This window comes from Terrapene carolina, unplaced genomic scaffold, assembly GCF_002925995.2.
Source record: "Terrapene carolina triunguis isolate 2854851 unplaced genomic scaffold, T_m_triunguis-2.0 Scaffold84, whole genome shotgun sequence".
NCBI classification, from domain to species: Eukaryota; Metazoa; Chordata; order Testudines; family Emydidae; genus Terrapene; species Terrapene triunguis.
This window is the reverse complement of record NW_020664435.1, coordinates 10014159-10033027: the sequence shown is the minus strand read 5'-3', so window position 1 is coordinate 10033027 and position 18869 is coordinate 10014159. Positions and strand designations below refer to the sequence as shown.

The window sequence follows — 18869 nt, the reverse complement described above, 5'->3', positions numbered from 1 at the left end:
AAATCTAAATCTAAACATTATATGCATCCAGTCAGAGAAAAGAAACTCTGTGACCTACATGGCCAATAAAAACTAACCAACATAACTCACATTTTAAATACTCACACAAAATCAATAGAATCATGATTATTTGTCAAAATTATTCCAGGAATAATTTTGAATATAATAATGAATTAATGGGAGAAAGTTATATGTTGCTGGTGGACAATTCACAATCAGAAACTAAACTCCAGAATAAGGTACTCAATACAGATTATTCACTCAGCTCTTGCTGCTTACACAGCATACTGTACAAACCCAGAGTGCTGAAGACATCAGTTTCTAGGGAATTTATTTATTCTCCATTCAGCCAGAGGCAGTGTAAAAAAGGTAAGAGGGAGGAGGCTGCCAGAGTGAGAGAGAGAGAGAGCTGATAAACCAAAAAATTAAAATGCAGAAGATATTGGGACAGGAGACATTTCCAAATGCCCATGAAAATATGCTTTTAAATTATGGAGTGTAGTTACAGTAACAATTATAGCTAACCTAAGACCTCCTGTAGCATGTATTTCTGTCAATGGGCTGTGATTTAAGGGATTTATTATATTTCATTGAGGAACTTCCTGATTAAGGAAAACTGAGGGGATGAACATGTGTGAGGCATTAAGCTTTTCAGTGATATGGTAATCCCTTGTTATGTGCTCATATATTTTCCATTACCAGTCAGTAAAATCCCTATGAACTGAGCATATGGCATTTGATCTATATTTTTACATATTGCCAACATCCTTAAACAGTTTTGTGTACTTCTTAATACTAACTAAGCATATTAATATTCCAGTTTGTGCTTCCAAATCCTTTTCTGACACAGTGTTTTAGCCTTTTGTTCCCTAAAATGCAAAATATTATTAACATATTCTAGGAACCCAGACTTACAAAGAACTCAGTAAATCTATACGCATGCTTTGTTCCTAAAGCTCAGACTCAAGCCCTGCTATGAAGAATATTGAACCTTCTAAGCCAGAACAAGACAACATGATCCATCAAACCCTACCCTTTCAAGCCCAGCAAATCTATATACTCTAATGTTTATCTCATTATCCCTAAAATTTGGATACTGGCTGTACCTCTAAATTCATTTTTTCCAAAATATGATTTACAATCCCTCTTGAACAGATTGTATATATATTATTTACATTTTCCCTGGCTTACCCTGAAAATCCCCATAGATGATCTACCAGATATCTATACCACCGGGGGTTACCATTTTATAACCTCAGTCCAGAAAAAAATCACCTCCAGATGATTAAAAGATCTGGATTTACTTCCTGCATTGAATAATCAGCTTTTTCTGACGTGGAAGTACCATTCTTGGCCTTATAATTAAGGATAGGAGTTCATAATGGCGGTCACAGATTCTGTGATTTTTGGTGACTTCAGTCCCGGCGGGGGGCTTGGGCTGTCAGCCCTGGTCGGTGGGGTAAGCCCTGGATTGTGGGGCTTGGGCTCTCAACCCCGGACAGCGAGTCAGTCACCCTACCCCCCTGGGCAGAGGGGCTCGGGCTGTCAAACCTCCCCCCACCACCACCCCCTGGGCAACAGGACTTGGGCTTATGTGAATTATTGCTTATTGACCATGACCAGTCTGTGACTTTTACTAAAAATAACTGTGACAAAATCTTAACCTTAATTACAATGAACATTGATAGAAGAGAATACAAATGTTGCACCGAATGTACCAAATTCCAAAATGTATACATTAAGATTCTAAACAATCCTAGGGAAACATCAAATTGAGACTGGACTTGATTCTGATCTTGGTACTTAGTCTATTACCACTGTATCTTGTGAAATCAGTTACTGTGTTGTGTACAAAGTTTTACAAGATACAAAAGGATACATGTGCTGTATTTGAAATCTGAATCAGATCCTCTGAGCATCTTTAGCATGACTCACATTAACATTAGTGACATTTTCCTAATATGTCTATTTGGGAAATACCTCTTTAACTTTGTTTTCAAAATGTGTTTATAACCTTAACCTTACTTCTTTTTTAAACACAGCATACAGTATGTACAATTGTGTGTCCTCTTTCTTTTCATGGAAGCCACACAACACTTTAAGGAAATCTGTGTATTGTCCTAAAGCAAAAAAATGCTTTAGAAGATTGGAAATTAGGACAGTTCCTCAGGTCCTGTGATAATTCCACTGATACTAAATTTATGCAGTCAAATGCAGGAAGGTGAAACCCTGGTTATGTGGATACTGCAGTTTTTAACTTTCCTGCTCTTAGTTCATGCCCTTGTATATTAGTATTCTTTTTCTCTCTGAGAATTATATTTTTGGAGAGGAGAGTCAGAAGAGACTTAGAATGCCTCTTTTTCAGAAAACTCTGCCCACTTTCAGGTCAATCTATTAGGTGTGTGGGTCTCAAAAATGTTTACCGTCGAGCATCATTTCTATCAAAGCAAATGAGCTCAGGCCCCACCTTTATGTAAAACGGACACAATATTTATCTTTGTCAGCTATTAATGAAGTATTAGAATACCAGAGATATGCAATTATAATGTTCTTTACTTTGGCATGCTTCAATGAAATGGATTAGCTTGTTCCTGCACACATAACTTATCCAAATGTGTTGATTCAAACTGAAACTGCCCAACTATGGGGCCAGGGACAAAAGAGAGAACAGGCTGTATGGACAGAATAAGGGAAACCAATGGGAGGAGAGGATGGGGGACATTCTCAAGAGGGAACCTGTCACCAACAATCTGCTCCCCCTTGAACCTCTGTCCCTCCCTTGAGCTACCTTTCACCAGCCTGTACCTCCATACATCTTCTGACCCCCATTATTTCCCTTTCCCTACTAGCAATGCTCTGAGGCAGCTGCTTGCTCTCTCCTCCTCCTCCCTCAGGCAAATCCACAGTAGCTGGGTTACCAGCAGGATACAGTGAGAGTGGTGGAGAAGAAAGGTTCAGTGCACTCATTGCTGGCACAGCATTAATCCCTGGCAGTCAGGTGGATTCCCTGCAGGGGAAATGCTGTTCAGCCCCTGCAGCCCAGCTGAATGCATGCAATTCCAGCAGGCTTCGGGAAAGCATACATAAAAGCTAAAGCCATTCCATGCAGCAGTTTGTATTTCCTTATTGTCAAGGCTGCACATATAACTCTCCTTTATACTGGGGGAAGAAAGTTCAAAAGAGGAGAAGATCTTTGCCCACATTTAACAATGCGCACCCACACAAGTCCTTTCTTGGTAAAACCCAAGCAAGATTCTGGCAGGCAAATTAATATTTTCATATTTCTGTTTGTTAAACTGCTAATTCATGTGGCTGGTTTTATAGATATCAATTAATATTATATCAACATATATTTAACACTTATACTGCAGTAGTGTCTAGAGGCCCCAAATTGCTAGGCACTATACACCCCTATATTAAATTAATCTAATTAATACCAGGTGTGTCTGGGTGCAGGTGTGCATGCAAGTCAGGCCTTTAGTGTCACATTAAACTGAACTTTTTTAAACTATAGCATTTAGCACACTGAATGCTTCCATTGCTCCAAACTATCTAGGGCCCAAGTGCTGAGTTCCTTCCACTGACATTGATTACAATCCGAGCCGAAAGGGCTTGACATCTGACCATATCAGGGCTCCAGTTAGGGCTGCCTGACATTTTCTCTCGCTGACACAGGAGGAGCAGGACCATATTTTTGCTTTATTTACACAATGTAATGATTCTGGTTATTCTGCTTTTCAGTGTATTGAGAATTATTGCTAAGTTTATGTAAGCAACATGTCTGATTAATCCACACTCTGATGGCTAGGCAGATGTGGAATAGGTTTACTGCTTAGACAAAATTAAACATTGGGGAAGCACACATTTGTGTGGCAATAATAATGACTTCATTTTTATGAGTAATTACAGAACTATTTGCCTAATAGCCTTATAAACTGCAAGAGCTCTGATCTAATGACAAAACAACCAAGATTTTCAAAAATGGGTTACTAAAATTAATCTGCTGAAGTAAAATATTCAAAAGCACTTAAGTTATTTATGCTCTGAAGATCCCTTGACTTTCAATGTGACTTATGCTCCTAAGTGCCTAAGTTACTTTTGAATTGGCCCAAATCCTCTACGTTATTCAGATGCTTAAATCCCATCGAAGTCAAATAATTTTGAGGATCTGGGCTTGAGGGCTAGATTTACAAAGATTAAAAGTAAATGGGACTTAGGTGCCTACCTTGCTTAGGCACTTCGGTAAATCCTACTAGCCGCCTATCTGCATTTTTAGACCCATAAATACCTTTGTAAATCTGGCCCTTAATCTTTGAAAATGTTACCTAGCGTTTGCATGTAGACAACTATGTAAATAGTATAATTTTCAGAAAGACTGAGCATCCCACAGATCCCTCTGATTTCAAAGGGAGATGCTGGGTAGTCAGCACTTTTGAAAATCAGGACACTTATTTTGGAGCCTAAAGAGGAGATTTTCAAAGGCACAGATGGTAGTTTGACTTTCTGTGGGAGTTTGGAGCCTAACTTTAGGGATCCATTTTTGAAAATTGTTGGCATACCTGTCACTGTTCTAGATTCCTACATTATTTAAGGACCGATCCTACAACGAACTCTGTGCCTACATGGAGCCCTATCAAAATCATTGGGCCTCCCTGTGCAGAGATCCATCCATGTATGTCCAGTGCAGGGTCATGTCCCTAGTCTTGTTTTACTTTGGAGTAAAATGTTAATTTTACAGGAATTCCCTATTTCTTTAAAATGGAAGGTACATTTTCTGGTCAACAACTTGATCCTGACAGAGTCTGTTTCAAAGACGTTTCATTATCATCAGTGGCATTTTGAATTTAATTTGTGGAATATACATTTGTTTCATTATGAGATTTCCTTGCTGTTCCATCATATAAAATTGCCTTTGGAAGCCAAATCTGTGCAGATTCACTTATTTTCTGCTACTACTACATTTTTTCCCTCCTCAGGTAATATCAAGATTATCAAACAAGTCTACACTATCTCAGGTATGATTGTCTGATTTTAAATATGATGAGCTTAACTTTGAAACATAAGTGCCTAGGACCTGATCCAAAGCCCTCTTAAACCAATGGAAAAGCTCCCACTGATGTCAGTGGGTTTTGAATCAGGCCCTTAAATAGGATCCTGCATTTGAATGCTAAAACTGCTGTTAGATGTACCTCATAAATGTCCATTTTCTATGCCTAAATGCTTAGGCATCTTAGCATCCAGATGCTGGATTTGGATGTTCCATTAATGCATATTCGTTTTAAAGATGAGCCGGGAATGTTTACTCAACCCAAATGATAGACGTGGAAAGTTAAATTTACATAAAGTTCTTTCTTATATCGGAGTTCTGTACAGTTTGTTCATCAGACTTCTATATAGCAGAATAGTTCTCAGGGAGGCCATTATTATCTTCTTGACAGACAGGCCTTTACTATTACATTTTATATTCTTGACTTTTTGGACATGTCAGATTGAAAAGGTCTGGCTCATTGTATCTGCATTAACAATAATAATTGTATAATGTTTACTCAGTAAACTGATAGTGCAAGTTGAATAGCAAAATTAAACTCATGCTGTAAAATGTGAGGACAAGGAGTGATGGGCAAATCTCAAAAGATTGTTCACCCAAAATTTGTATCTTTACCCAAACTATCCAAACTGATATGATTGTGGACAATTGGGCTGGAAATCTCTTCAGAACAGACTCCTATGTGAGATTTTTGCTACTTCCTGTTCTCAATCACACTGAAAATGCTCCAGTACTATTTTCAGAAAAGGTTTCTTTTGGGCTCAGTTGAATTTGGCTGTCCTATTTATTTGAGATGTGTGGAGTTTGTAAGAATGACGTAGGACCTGATTCTGCTACTCATAGTGATAATACCTTGCCCCACAAGTTGTAGCATGGGAATAAATGGGATTACTTGTGAAGCAAGGCCCTGACCTGGAAATAAACTCCAGATGGGCAGACCTCTGCAATTCACTGCACATGTATTTTGTTTCCAAGAAATAATAATAATTAATAATGCATAACTCTTATATAGCCATTTTCATTAGTAGATATCAAAGTGATTTACAAAGGCATACATTATTCCTATTTTACAACTGGGGAACTGAGACACAGAGACATGATTTGCCCAAGGTCACCCAGCAGTAGAGTGGCAGGTCTTTGGAGTCCATTAGGCCCCCTCTGCCTCCTATAACAAGCGCCTACAGTCCATCCTACAGTCTGTATTCTTTAATAAATTCATCTCTATCTTTTGATGAGTTAGCTCTTCAGAAGGTAATCCTGTTACACTGTTGTGCATTAATAGGTCTCTGCGGGAGCTCAGGGGTCTGGCTGTAAGGTAGTAAGATCAGAGTGTAAGGTCCCACTTAGTGTGACTAAGAGGAGGAACCAGGATGCATTCAGGTCCTAAGTGAACTGTATCACTCCTTATAACTGACTGTACTGGCCATATACTGGACTCTGGATATATACGTTACTTACCTAAAACCCATTCTTAATTTATCAACAGTCTGACAGCATTAACTTCAGAAGAACTAACTCCTCAAAAGACAGAGAGAAACCTATTAAAGTATATGTACTCTGGGTGGCTTGTAAGAACTAAAGCCAGGCAACATTTCTCAGTAACAAAATACATTTGCAGTGAGTTCACTGGTTATGTTACTAGAGGGCTTTTGTGTATATATACGTGAAGAGAGAGAAATAAATAACAGGTGGGTCCCAAAATAACATTTGTTCTAATGAAAAATAAAAGCTCTAATGGATTTGGTTTTATTCAAGTATGAACATCAGAGCAAATCAGCTGTCCCTGCAGTGCTGGGCTTTGAAGTTTATATTAATATGAATTATCCACTATTTTAGACAGAGCCCAAGGGAAATGGCAGCATAAACAAGAGACTCCCATCAATTGTGGAAGACGAGGAAGATGAGGATGAAGGAGAAGAAGAGGAGAATGTCATTCTTTCTCCAATCCACACAAGGAGCACAACCTCATCCCAAGAGAAGAAGGCTGGAAGCAATAAAAGCTATCTAGGGATAAACTTGAAACAGTTGGCCTCAGGAACGGTGCCCTTTCACTCCCCTATCCGAGTTTGCAGTTCAAACCCTGCAAGAACCAGACATGAAACTGAACTCCACTACTACTCCAGAAAGAGAGAGAAAAACCTAAAACTGCACCTTTCAACACTGAACACCATTGGTCCCCCTGACCTCAGCCCAAGGTAATAGCTATAAACATTTATCTTCTTCCCCATCACATAAGTCCGCTTTAAGTATCAGGTCACGATTTTTTTTCTTAATGCTGCAAAATTCTTGTTTTTCTTTAATGTTAGCATCTAACGTTCCTGGAATCTTCTTATCCCAGGCATCCTACAGGGACAGGGAGACTCCTTTATTAACAAGAACTCAATGTTGTTTAGCCCCCAGCAGAGGGAATTTTAGGACTTCAGGGCCGTATTACAAGATAAAGATGATGTTACAACAGTGGAAGTTACAGTGCTCAGCATATATGAAAATCAGATGAAATATTTAGATGATGAGCTACTGATTTCAGTGCCTGACTTGAGGCACTCAGATTTTAAATTTTGGCCTTAACCTCTCTATGCATCAATATACCCTCTGTGGAACAATTATGAAAATACATAACTTGCAGGGGCACTATGATGCTTAATTTTGTAAAGTCCCTCAGAGGAAAGGCTATATCCAGAGTGTTCAGTGTCAGCTCATACACAAAGTGACTGGAGTAAGTTAATAGTTTACGGTTTTTAAAAAGTGACAGATTGTATAATGGCAACCTGGCTTTAGAGGTTGGATGGGAAGTAACTATGAAGTTTTTAAAATCAGCTTTTCTCTAAAGTGTATGGTGTAAACAAAATACATGATGGTGTGTGGTGGTATAAAAGTATGATTGGTACAAGTGTGAAATGACCTCATTAATGGCAACGCTGCTTATGTAGGTTATTCCAAAATCATAAGCTGCTATTAGCAAAAACGATAGTCTTGGGGACAGATCCTTGGCTGATGTAAGTCACCATAGGGAGCTGTACCAGTTGAGGATATAGCCCTTCATATGTCTTGGTTTGGGGGTTTTAATTCACATCCTCCAGCAATTTTGAAGTATTGTATATTTTTAAAAGTTTTCTCTGTTCACTAGTGATAGACAAGCTAACGTAATAATCTCTTTCTCCTCTCAGGGTTATGGTAGCGGTAAAGTAAACATGAAAACCACCAACTCGGCATCACAAATATACAATAGGTCTAGCTGGGTCAAAATGTATTTAGGAAATTGTGCAATAAACTCACTATAGCCAAAATTCACATAGATACATGCAGCAAACCAACCCCTTGTGGTGTTAGTATATCTGTGGAAGCATGTGATAGGTCAGCTTCAGGGTTAGCAAAAGTGATTGAGGGAAAAGTCTCATCTCTACTGTAGGTCACACGTTTGATTTGGCTCAAGTCAGTTATGACTGAAAGTCATTACCATTTGATGGCCTGTGGAAAATGAATAGTAGTTCAGTAAATCCTTGGTTCATGGTGCCTACTAAAAATTGTCCATTACAGTCATACACATGCACATGGCCAGACACTGACCTCCAATTTTGTGGGCGCAAACTGCAGGTGCATTGTTACACACACTATTATTTCCATACATACTTTTGCATATGCAGCATTAGAGTCCTGTTTATAATTAGGCTGGAAATGTGGCCCATAACATACATGATTTAAGACACATTATCCTGCCAGCCAAAATCCCTTTCTCAGTAACTTCCCAACCCAAATTACGTTGGCAATATCAGAACATGTTCAACAAAATAAAAAGGAAAATCATAAGCCTGGAGCAAGTGTTTTTCCCAGTTAGTATTAAAATGCAAATAGGACCCTAACCAATGGCTAAATGTTGGCCTACTTTTGGGCAGGTGTGTAAGAATGAGAGGGAGACGTGCAAGAAACCGCCTCAACTTGTGATCCATCTAGAAGGAGCAGCCACAATGTTGCTGAGGAAATGTGTGCTGTCCTCTCTCCCAGCATTCTGCATTGATGCTATCCGCCTGAAGAAAGGCAGAATGAGGGCAGGGCCATGACCCTAACCTGCCAGGGTGGCTCCAGTGTGCATTCTCAAGGAATCCCTAAGGGAAATTCTGCCTGGGCCAACCAGAATTCTGCCTGGGGACTGCAGCTGTATCTCCAGTGCGGGCCTCTGCAGCCCTTAGACTACAGTAGTGGCCACATTACAGATTAGAGGAGAGGGGTACAGTTCCCCTTTAACCCAAACAGATGATCAAGCACGCCACCTGAGTAGTTAGGCAGTGCACGTTTCAGACTTTGGGCCATAATCAAATCATTTTGTGGAGAATAAACACTTCCCTGTAAGATGGCTCCACTGTATAGATAATTGAGGTAGTGTTATGTATTTTTCCCTGTAAATCAATATCAGTATCTTTTGAACATAGGGCTATATCCTCAGCTAATGTAAACTGGTGTAGCTCTACTGACTTCAATGGAGCTAGGTAGATTTACTCCACATGAGAATTTTACCCATAGTCTCTGAATTGTGTTTCCTTATGTGTTTGCACAGTACCTAGCAAAATAGGGCCCCAACCCAGACTGGAATCTTACGGCACTGCTGCAATAGTATTAATATGTATTAATAATAATCAAATAGCTCTCCTCAGTCCTGCAACCTACTACATAGGTGCCCAACCCATAGGAAGCCACTTACATTTGGAGCACTATTCATTCAGCCTTCATCAGAACAGCCTTACCTTATTTCTTAAAATATTTTGCTTTGCTGCCATCACAGTAACTATCAACCAAGCCTTTTTTTTTTTTTTTTTTTTTTTATGAATATTTATTTTTTTATATTGTTCTGTTTTTTTTTTTTTTTTCCTTTCATTTTATTTTTTTCCCACCCCCTTTTTTTTTTTTTTTTTTTTTTTTGAGGAAATGCTTTCAAGACCAGATCTACTCTAGTATTTACAGTACTCACAGCTGGCATGGCCAGTATATTCATATAAAAATGGCATTCATCCTTCTCTACATTTAATAGGAAAAGCACATTGGTAAAATCCTATATGAGACAGAAATGGGTGCACCCATTGCACTACCAGACGCTGGGAGTCTTAATTTTCCTTAAAAGAAAATCAGTCTCTGGGTTCACTAAAGACCCAAGAAGTCTGGAATAGCATCAATACTAGAAGAGACAATGGTTGTACAGGATTTCTGGTTGTAGTCTGGGGAAATTCCTTCCACAACTTCATCAGAAGGAACAATTAAGGCCTGATCCCATGCCCGTTAATATCAGTGGGAGTCTTTCCACTGACTTAATGGGCTGTGAGCCAGGTCCTTGAAGTCTAAATGTAAGTCTATACATGCCTCACTTTTGACATTACTTTTCAGTTCACATTTAATCCTGAAGTAACACTACAACCCCTCCATATATTACTAAGGTCTCTTGTTAGTTTACAGATTTCTCCATAGAGACTTATTGACTGTATACCTGTCTTGGGGATTTTATGAGAAATACAGTTCTAATTATTTTAGAAAGTTGTATCTTTAAGTTTATATCTCTGAACACTTTAAACTATGGATCTGCTGTAATTTTCAATGCATATCTAATAGCTTTTCACCATGCTTATTTTCCATATGGGCTTTAAATGCAATTAAGATAATGTTTTAATCCATTAATAACCTGTACAAAGTGGATGTTTGATGAGAGTTAAATCTTATTCTTTGAAGACATGAGACCAAATCATAGCACTCGGCTTTTGTACTGAGTTTCCAAACAAATTAATCATCTGAATTTCCAGTTGCAGGAAACACCATAGTCCTGAGTAGGTCATCTTTTCATGAGTCCCATCTTCTTCTCTGTCACCCTTACACAAGTTTTCGATAGTGATGATAACTTTTTGTATGCACCTAATACAGTAAAGTGTAATGACTTTCAATTGAAATCCTAACCCTGCAAACAGATGCACTAGTACAGAGAGCCTTGCACCCACTGAGGCCAGTAGCACTCTGCCTGGGCACAGTGAATTAGGAGGATCAAGACTATAATACGTATGTTGCTGTAAGCACACGTCTCTCAACTCAAACCCACCACCAGTCCCACTGTGTTCTCTGTTCTATGTTGTCCAGATTTGCCCAGTCATGAGATTTTTGCATTTGAGGAGAAGAATAAGTACATCCTTATTTCATGTAAAGTGTAGTTCCCGTTGTACAGGTGTCCCCTTATCACAAAAACCACCCTCCCAATTAGCAGTGTAAGAAGAGAGGCCAAGAATTGGCTGAGAATAAAACTGAACTATCTTCTAGAAGTCACCCCTCTGTGTCAGTGTGGGGGCAGTGTTAGGGAAGACTGTACCACTTCCCATGCTGTGCCTGTTCTGTGGACAAAGTGCGGATTTCCTTGTCCACTGTCATCAGTCGAGCACCTTTTACAAGCACTTGATTTGCTTTAAAACATTAGGGGATAAAGGCTTATATTCATATTACAAAACATCAAAATAAGAAATATTCAAACTTGTATATTAATGGCCTATGCTTCTAATTATTCCATTCTTCATGGGCCTGATTCAGATATCACTTATGCTGGAGTGAAGCAGAGGAGTAGCTTCATGGGACTCAAATGGTGCAAAACTGGTGCAAGTGAAAGAAAAACCTGCCTTTTTGTCTCAAATGCTTTTCTACAAAGTGAGCGTTTACATGTTAACGTGTGTTTCTGTATGCACAAATGGGTGCTTCTGTAGACACAGTGTCTGCAGGCACGGCTGAAAAGGTCTGTTTCATAAATCAATCTTTTATTTGTTGGTTGGGTTGGTTGGTTGAAGGTTTTTGATATGATGTGCACTCTCCCCTTTCTCTCTGTTTGACAAACACATAAGTACAGCCTTGAGCTATGCTTGCATACCGCAATAAAACCCATCCGATTCAAAATAAGATCCTCATACAGTGATCTCATTCTGAATAGTATTTTTCATCTCAGGAGCTCCATTGACTGTGATTCTTAGAGCAGCTTAAGTTTCACCTTAGCTTAGTGAAGCAATCTTAACCCTGTGGTTAGCTATATGTATGCAAACTCAAAAGGAAGAACAATCCCACAGGAGGACCAGGGCCGGCTCCAGGCACCAGGCACCCAAGCTGGTGCTTGGGGCGGCACCTGGAGGGGGGCGGCGCGGCGCTCTGGCCGCTGGGGGGAGAGCCGAGCCCCAGCCGGGGCTCGCTGCCCTCCTCCCAGGGCTCCGGCCGCCCCCCCCCCCGGCGCCCTCCCCCTGGCCGCCGGGGGGAGAGCAGAGCCCCCGCCGGGGCTCCGGCCGCCCCCTCCCCGGTTCCGGCCGCCCCCTCCCCCCCGGTTCCGGCCGGAGGCTTTTTTGCCTGGGGCAGCAAAAAAGCCAGAGCTGGCCCTGAGGAGGACTGAATATCTGAAGGGCTTGGGAAAGTTTTACTGAATTCTGTACGGCATTTGTTACTCTGATTAGATGTTTGCCCGTGTGTTGGGAAGATCTAAGGAACCATAACTGGAATTGCAACCTGACCATTGCAATGCATTGAAACAATCTGGATTTCCATTCCACTTCCTCATAAATAGAGTTTCATTAGAGCCAAGTTTGTTGTGGGTCAAATTACTGTTTCTACTTTCATGGTTGCAAAAGATGGGTTTGTAACATGGCTGGAGTTGGGGTGACTCAGGGCAGGATCTATACTGATCTTTTAGTTAGTCTATCTTCTACACCCCCCACGGAGGGGGGCATGCTGGGGCTACTATCAGCCATGCCTGAGTAAGAATTAAGTACAGACTTCAGGATTCGGCTCTTAATACAGCTTATATAGGTACACCTATATAGAGCATGCAATGTAATTCATAATGTCACCAATAAAAAGCACCTGGGAGTCCTTCCCGGGACTTCAGTGGGCATTGATTTAGGCCCAATATCAGTCTGTCTTGCAAATGGGGTTTGCTGCTTGCAAGATGATAGACTGATATTGGCAAGGCTGGATAAATAGAACAATGGAACTGTCAAAGCTAGCGTTTCTACTGTGTATGTCTGCACAGAGTAGACAGAGCTTTTGACCTGGCATTGCTAACTTGGTGACGGGTGCCATGGTGCCCATGGAACCCCCGGGGCTTCACCCAACCTTCCCAGGCTGCCCGATCAGTGCCGAGAGCCTCACAGAGGCCAGTGGCCTTGGTATCCCGTTCTCCTCCGGTGCTCGAAGCTTCAGGGGTAAGACCCCACAGATCCAGGAGGACCTGGGGAGCTAGCTGCTGGATCACCAATGTACGTGGAGGTTCCCTTGGCACCGTCCTCGATGTCACCAGACATGGCTATCATGGGGCGCCCTCACCCAGTTCCTCAGGATGATGCCAAGGCACACCAGGAACTTTTGAAGAGGGTTGCTTCTAACCTGGGGCTTCAGGCAGAGGAACTGGAAGAGCCCTTGGACTCTCTGTTTGATGTCATCGTCTCCTGCCAGGGGAGCTCTACCCCTTCATGAAGGGGTCTCCAAAATCACTAATGCCCTGTGTCAGACCCCCTCCCCCCCTTCCCTGGCCCTATCTCTAAAAGGTCCAAACTTAAGTACTTTGTGCCAACCAAAGGGCATGTGTACCTATACTCCCATCCGGCCCCCAATTCCCTTGTGGTCGAGGCGGTTAACCACAAGGAGAGGCAGGGACAACCCGAGGCCACCCCCAAAAATAAAGACTTAAGGAGGTGGGATCTTTTCAGATGTAAAGTTTATTCGTCTTCCAGCCTTCAGCTGAAAGTAGCCAACCACCAAGCCCTCCTTGGCCGATATGACTTCAATATGTGGCAAGCCAGGGCCAAGTTCGAAGGTCACTCCTCGATGCTTCCAAGAAGGAGTTCTGAGTGATCCTCGATGAGGGCACAACTGCGTCCAGGGCGGCCCTCCAAGCGGCGTCAGACACTGCTCATGCTGCTGCCCGCACCATGGCTTCCGCTATCTCTATGCAGCAAGTCTCTTGGCTGCACCTCTCTGGGTTGTTCACCGAGGCCCAGCAGTCATTGCAGGCCCTGCCCTTAGACAGCAGGGCCTTATGCAAACAGCCTCAAGGATTCCTGCACCACCCTGAAAACCCTGGATCTCTACATCCCAGCCCTGGCACATAAGCGGTTCAAACCACAGCAACCTCAGGGCCAGGGGAGCCATCCTCAGCAGGACCAGCCCCATAAATGAGTCCAGGATTACAAGCGCCGCCCACGCCACCCGCCTCCACCCTCTGCCCAGTCAGGCTCAACCCGTAATAAGCAGGGGGCCAAACGGTCATTTTGAAGGTGTGCCCGAGGGCAACCTACCAGACTATTCCCCGGATTCACCTTTCCCAGTGTTCTCCGACCGCCTTTCCCCTTTCCTCCCGACTTGGACCACTGTAACTTCGGACCACTGGGTCCTCAGCACAGTGGAATGGGGTTATACCTTCCAGTTCCTTTCTACCCCCCCTTCCTTCTCACCTTCCCCATCCCTCTTCAGGGACCCCTCTTATGAGAGTCTCCTCATTCAGGAGGTAAAGGGGTTACTACAGCTGGGTGTGGTGGAAGAAGTTCCTCTCGAGTACAGGAACAAGAGGTTCTATTCCAGGTACTTTTTAATCCCAAAGGCAGTCTACGGCCCATCTTGGACCTGCGAGACCTCAACAAGTACCTAAAGAAGCTAAAATTCTGCATGGTCTCTCTGGCTTCTATTATTCCCCTCCCTGGATCCAGGAGACTGGTATGCTGCCCTCAACTTGAAGGACGCATACTTCCACATAGCAATCTTTCAAGGACACAAATACTTCCTCCAGTTTACGGTGGGTCCCCACCACTACCAGTTTACGGTCCTCCCGTTCGGCCTGGTGACAGCACCGAGGGTGTTTACCAAGTGCATGTCAGTGGTAGCAGCTTACCTCGGGCGCCAGGTATCTAGATCTACCCGTACCTCGACGACTGGCTCATCAAGGGCGGTTCCAGGTCTCAAGTGCGAATGGATGTCGTGGTGCTTCAAGCCACATGCCACTCTCAGGGCCTACTGGTGAACGACAAAAAATCGACGTTAATGCCGGAGCAAAGGACAAAGTTCATCAGAGCGGTCCTCAACTCTGTCTGCACCAGGGCGTTCCTGCCACTGGAAAAGTTCCACACATTGGCAAACCTCATTGCAAAAGTCTCTGCATTCCCTCTGACTACAGCCAGGGTCTGTCTGCGCCTGCTGGGCCACATGGCAGCATGCACTTATCATAGAAAATCAGGGTTGGAAGGGACCTCAGGAGGTCATCTAGTCCAACCCCCTGCTCAAAGCAGGACCAATCCCCAGACAGATTTTTGCCCCAGATCCCTAAGTGGCCCCCTCAAGGATTGAACTCACAACTCTGGGTTTAGCAGGCCAATGCTCAAACCACTGAGCAGCCCCTCCCTGGCCTCTGCCCAACTGACCAGACCTGCTGTTGCAGGACCACGGTCGGCTCTTACACCCCAACCTTGGGTCCCTCCATCTCTCAGCATGGATGCTGCGTGTCTGAACCCGGAGGAGCAGACCTGTTTGGAAGGAGTCCAACAGGTCCTCCTGGAAAGTAGGAAGCCCTCAACTAGACTGACTTACGTGGCCAAGTGGATGAGGTTTTCCTGCTGGGCATCCGAACGGGGCATCTCTCCCTCGCGTTCCTCCATACAGACTGTCCTGGACTACCTGCTCTATTTGAGGAACCAGGGCCTGGCACACTCTTCCATTAGAGTGCATCTTGCAGCCATCTCCGCTTTTCACCTGCCAATCCAAGGACAAATGGTGTTCTCCCATGATGTGACGGTCAGATTCTTGAGAGAGCTGGAGAGACTCTTCCCGCAGGTGTGGGCTCCTGTCCCACAGTGGGATATTAACTTGGTCCTCTCTAGGCTCACTGGCCTGCCCTTTGAACCGCTGGGTTCCTGCTCCCTTTCCTATCTGTCATGGAAGGTCACGTTCCTGGTGGCGGAGACGTCGGCAAGACAGGTCTTGGAAATTAAAGCTTGACCTCAGAACCACCATACACGGTCTTCTACAAAGATAAGATTCAGTTGCAGCCCCACCCAGCCTTCCTGCCAAAGCTAGTCTCCACCTTCCATATGAACAAGGAGATCTTCCTCCCGGTGTTCTGTCCTAAACCACACGAGATCAGTGAAGAGAGGTGTCTTCACTCCCTGGACATCCAGAGGGCCTTGGCTTTTTATTTATAACTTAGCAAGCCGTTCAATAAATCGACTCAACTCTTCATCACTACAGCGGATAGGATGAAGGGTCATCCGGTGTACTCGCAGAGGATTTCCAATTGGATTACCTCATGCATAAGGACCTGGCAGGGGTTCCGCCGCTGCCAATCATCAGATCCCACTTGACGAGAGCACAGGCATCTTTGGCGACCTTCCTGGCACATATCCCTATCCATGACATCTATAGAGCCACAAAGTGGTCCTCTGTCCACACGTTTACTGCTAATGCCATCACTTAGCAGGCCAGAGATGACGCTGGGTTTGGCAGAGCTGTGTTGCAATCTACACGTCCGTGAACTCCTACCCACCTCCAGAGGTACTGCTTTGGAGTCACCTAATATGGAATGGACATGAGCAAGCACTTGAAGAAGAAAAGACAGTTACCATTTCCATAACTGGTGTTCTTTGAGGTGTGTTGCTCATGTCCATTCCATGACCCGCCCACCTTCCCCACTGTCGGAGTTTCCGGCAAGAAGGAACTGAGGGTGGGGAGGAGCCAGCGGCGCCCCTTATACCATGCCATGCAGGTGCCCCTCCAGGGGGTGCCAGAGCCGGTCCCCTACGGATACTGCCGAGGGAAAAACTTCTAGCACCACTGCATGTGGTGAGCACGCACACCTAATATGGAATGGACACGAGCAACACATCTCGAAGATCACGAGTTACGGAAAAGGTAACTGTCTTTTTCACTGATAGTCCTAACAGTTTATAATTATTACAAATGGCATAGGGAATGCAAGTAGACTAGACTAAAGGCCCTATCACAACCTGTAAAAGTAATGATAGTTTCAAAATAATCAGTTAAGATGAAGGGCCTGATTCTCCTCTCTTTACTCAAGGTTTAAACAAGTGGTAACTCAGTTGGTCACACCTGTGCAATGGCCTTTATATTTCTCTGAGATTAGTGTCATACAGAATTCACCATTGCTTAAGACTGTGCCTTTCAAAGTAATATTGATAATTACATTATGAAGTGTGAGGTCTATACACTCTATACTCAAAGACAATGTTTTTAACAGGATTGTTGATGGGATTGAAGATGGAAACCATCATGAGGGAAGCCAGACTTTTGACTTTGGCTCTGATCAACTCAGGCAGGAATCCCGGGTATCTCCTACAATTGTGGGTAAGTGCCATATCTAGCCACTCATTGTAATAGACACTTTTTTGATGACTTGCCTTTTGTGCATCTATATTTGCATGATTCTTAATAAAATAAGCCTTTATGAGTTATGTGAATGGGTTTAACATGCAGCTAAACTTAGTGTCATTTGCATTGACCGCAAATCATGACAGAAAGGTACAACTGGATATCATCAATGTGTCTGGGCCAGTTGTCCTGCTCCTCCCTATTACAAGTCAACATAAATGGCTTGTCAGGAGTTTGATTTCCACTACATCTTTACTAATATAGGGGCTGATTCTATGAGGTGCTGAGTGCCATCAACTCCATTAAATCCGCTGAACACGACACATTTCAAGATTGGGTCCCATAGGGACATACCTGGAAAATAATTTAAGAAGAACTATACTGGAACTTTGCTGCTATTTTACTATTAACTCTTGGCTTTTTACAGAGTTAACAGTGTGTCAGAAATGAACAGAGTGAAAGCCATGAGTAGCACGAAATGCTGGGCCGTCTTCTGAAAGGACTGATGAAATAAAGCAGCTGGCAGGAACACAAATATAAGGGCCCAGCCATTACTGGTGATGCAAAAGCAATGGGCTAGTGTTGAAATGGCATAACCAGTTGAACTCAGATTGTTTCCCATTTTCCCCTCCTAGATGAGGAAACCGTTCCCACAAAATTATGTATCTCTTGCCTCAATGCTCCTTGAAACTAATTCTTTTTGAAGGCAAAAACAACTGCATAATAGGGGTGTGGCAATTACATATGTGATTTTTTAAATTGCTGAATTATCAGACTTAACGCCTTGACAGAAGTTCTATATCTTCTCACAGAGTCGGTCCCACACAGGAAGAGGCAGTGCAAACTTCCCATAATACCTCATTTACATCCTTCCTATGCATTTTACATTGACCATAGAAAGCCATTAAATGCTAATTTCATTTGCTCCCAACCAAACCTGAGGTCAGATTTAAAGCAGAGAACCAGTGAAATAGTCCCCTTACTAACTCCCTAAACCACCTGATAATGTATTTCTATAATTTACATATATGCATGGATTATTTACAGACTCTGAAGTTGGTGCTGCAGTGCTAGTTATCAAAGCAGAAGAAACCAAACAGCAGATCAGCAGGCTTAACCATGAGGTACGGAGATTTGTTTTATTCTGATTAACAACACTTTGCTTAACAACAACACGAGAAGAGCTGGGCAAAACCCCATGATGTTTGGGAATTTCACAACGTTTTGAATTTGCAAAATTAGGAAGAGATTCCCAAATCATCTTACCTGTAATTTAAATACATTGTTTCTAATACCTTCCAAGAGTAATTCAAATAAACAAAGAAACATATTTTATCTAGTCTGTGCTATGTATTAGAGTTAGCCTAGTCTTGATGGTTCTTCTGTCACAAGTAAGCAGCCTCTATATGGTGTGTGTGTGTGTGTGTGTGTGTGTGTGTGTGTGTGTGTGTGTGTG

The 18869-nt window shown here is 42.8% G+C and overlaps 1 protein-coding gene across 1 annotated transcript in view; it reads left to right on the top strand.

Annotated features, from left to right (window-relative positions):
* KCNH8 (potassium voltage-gated channel subfamily H member 8) overlaps window positions 1–18869 on the top strand; it is a 364361-nt gene that overhangs the window by 334893 nt on the left and 10599 nt on the right. The window contains exons 12-15 of the mRNA XM_024197376.1: window positions 4977–5015; window positions 6884–7242; window positions 17283–17389; window positions 18461–18537. Of these exons, the coding sequence (XP_024053144.1) occupies window positions 4977–5015; window positions 6884–7242; window positions 17283–17389; window positions 18461–18537 (582 nt within the window). The remainder of the gene's footprint in view (window positions 1–4976; window positions 5016–6883; window positions 7243–17282; window positions 17390–18460; window positions 18538–18869) is intronic.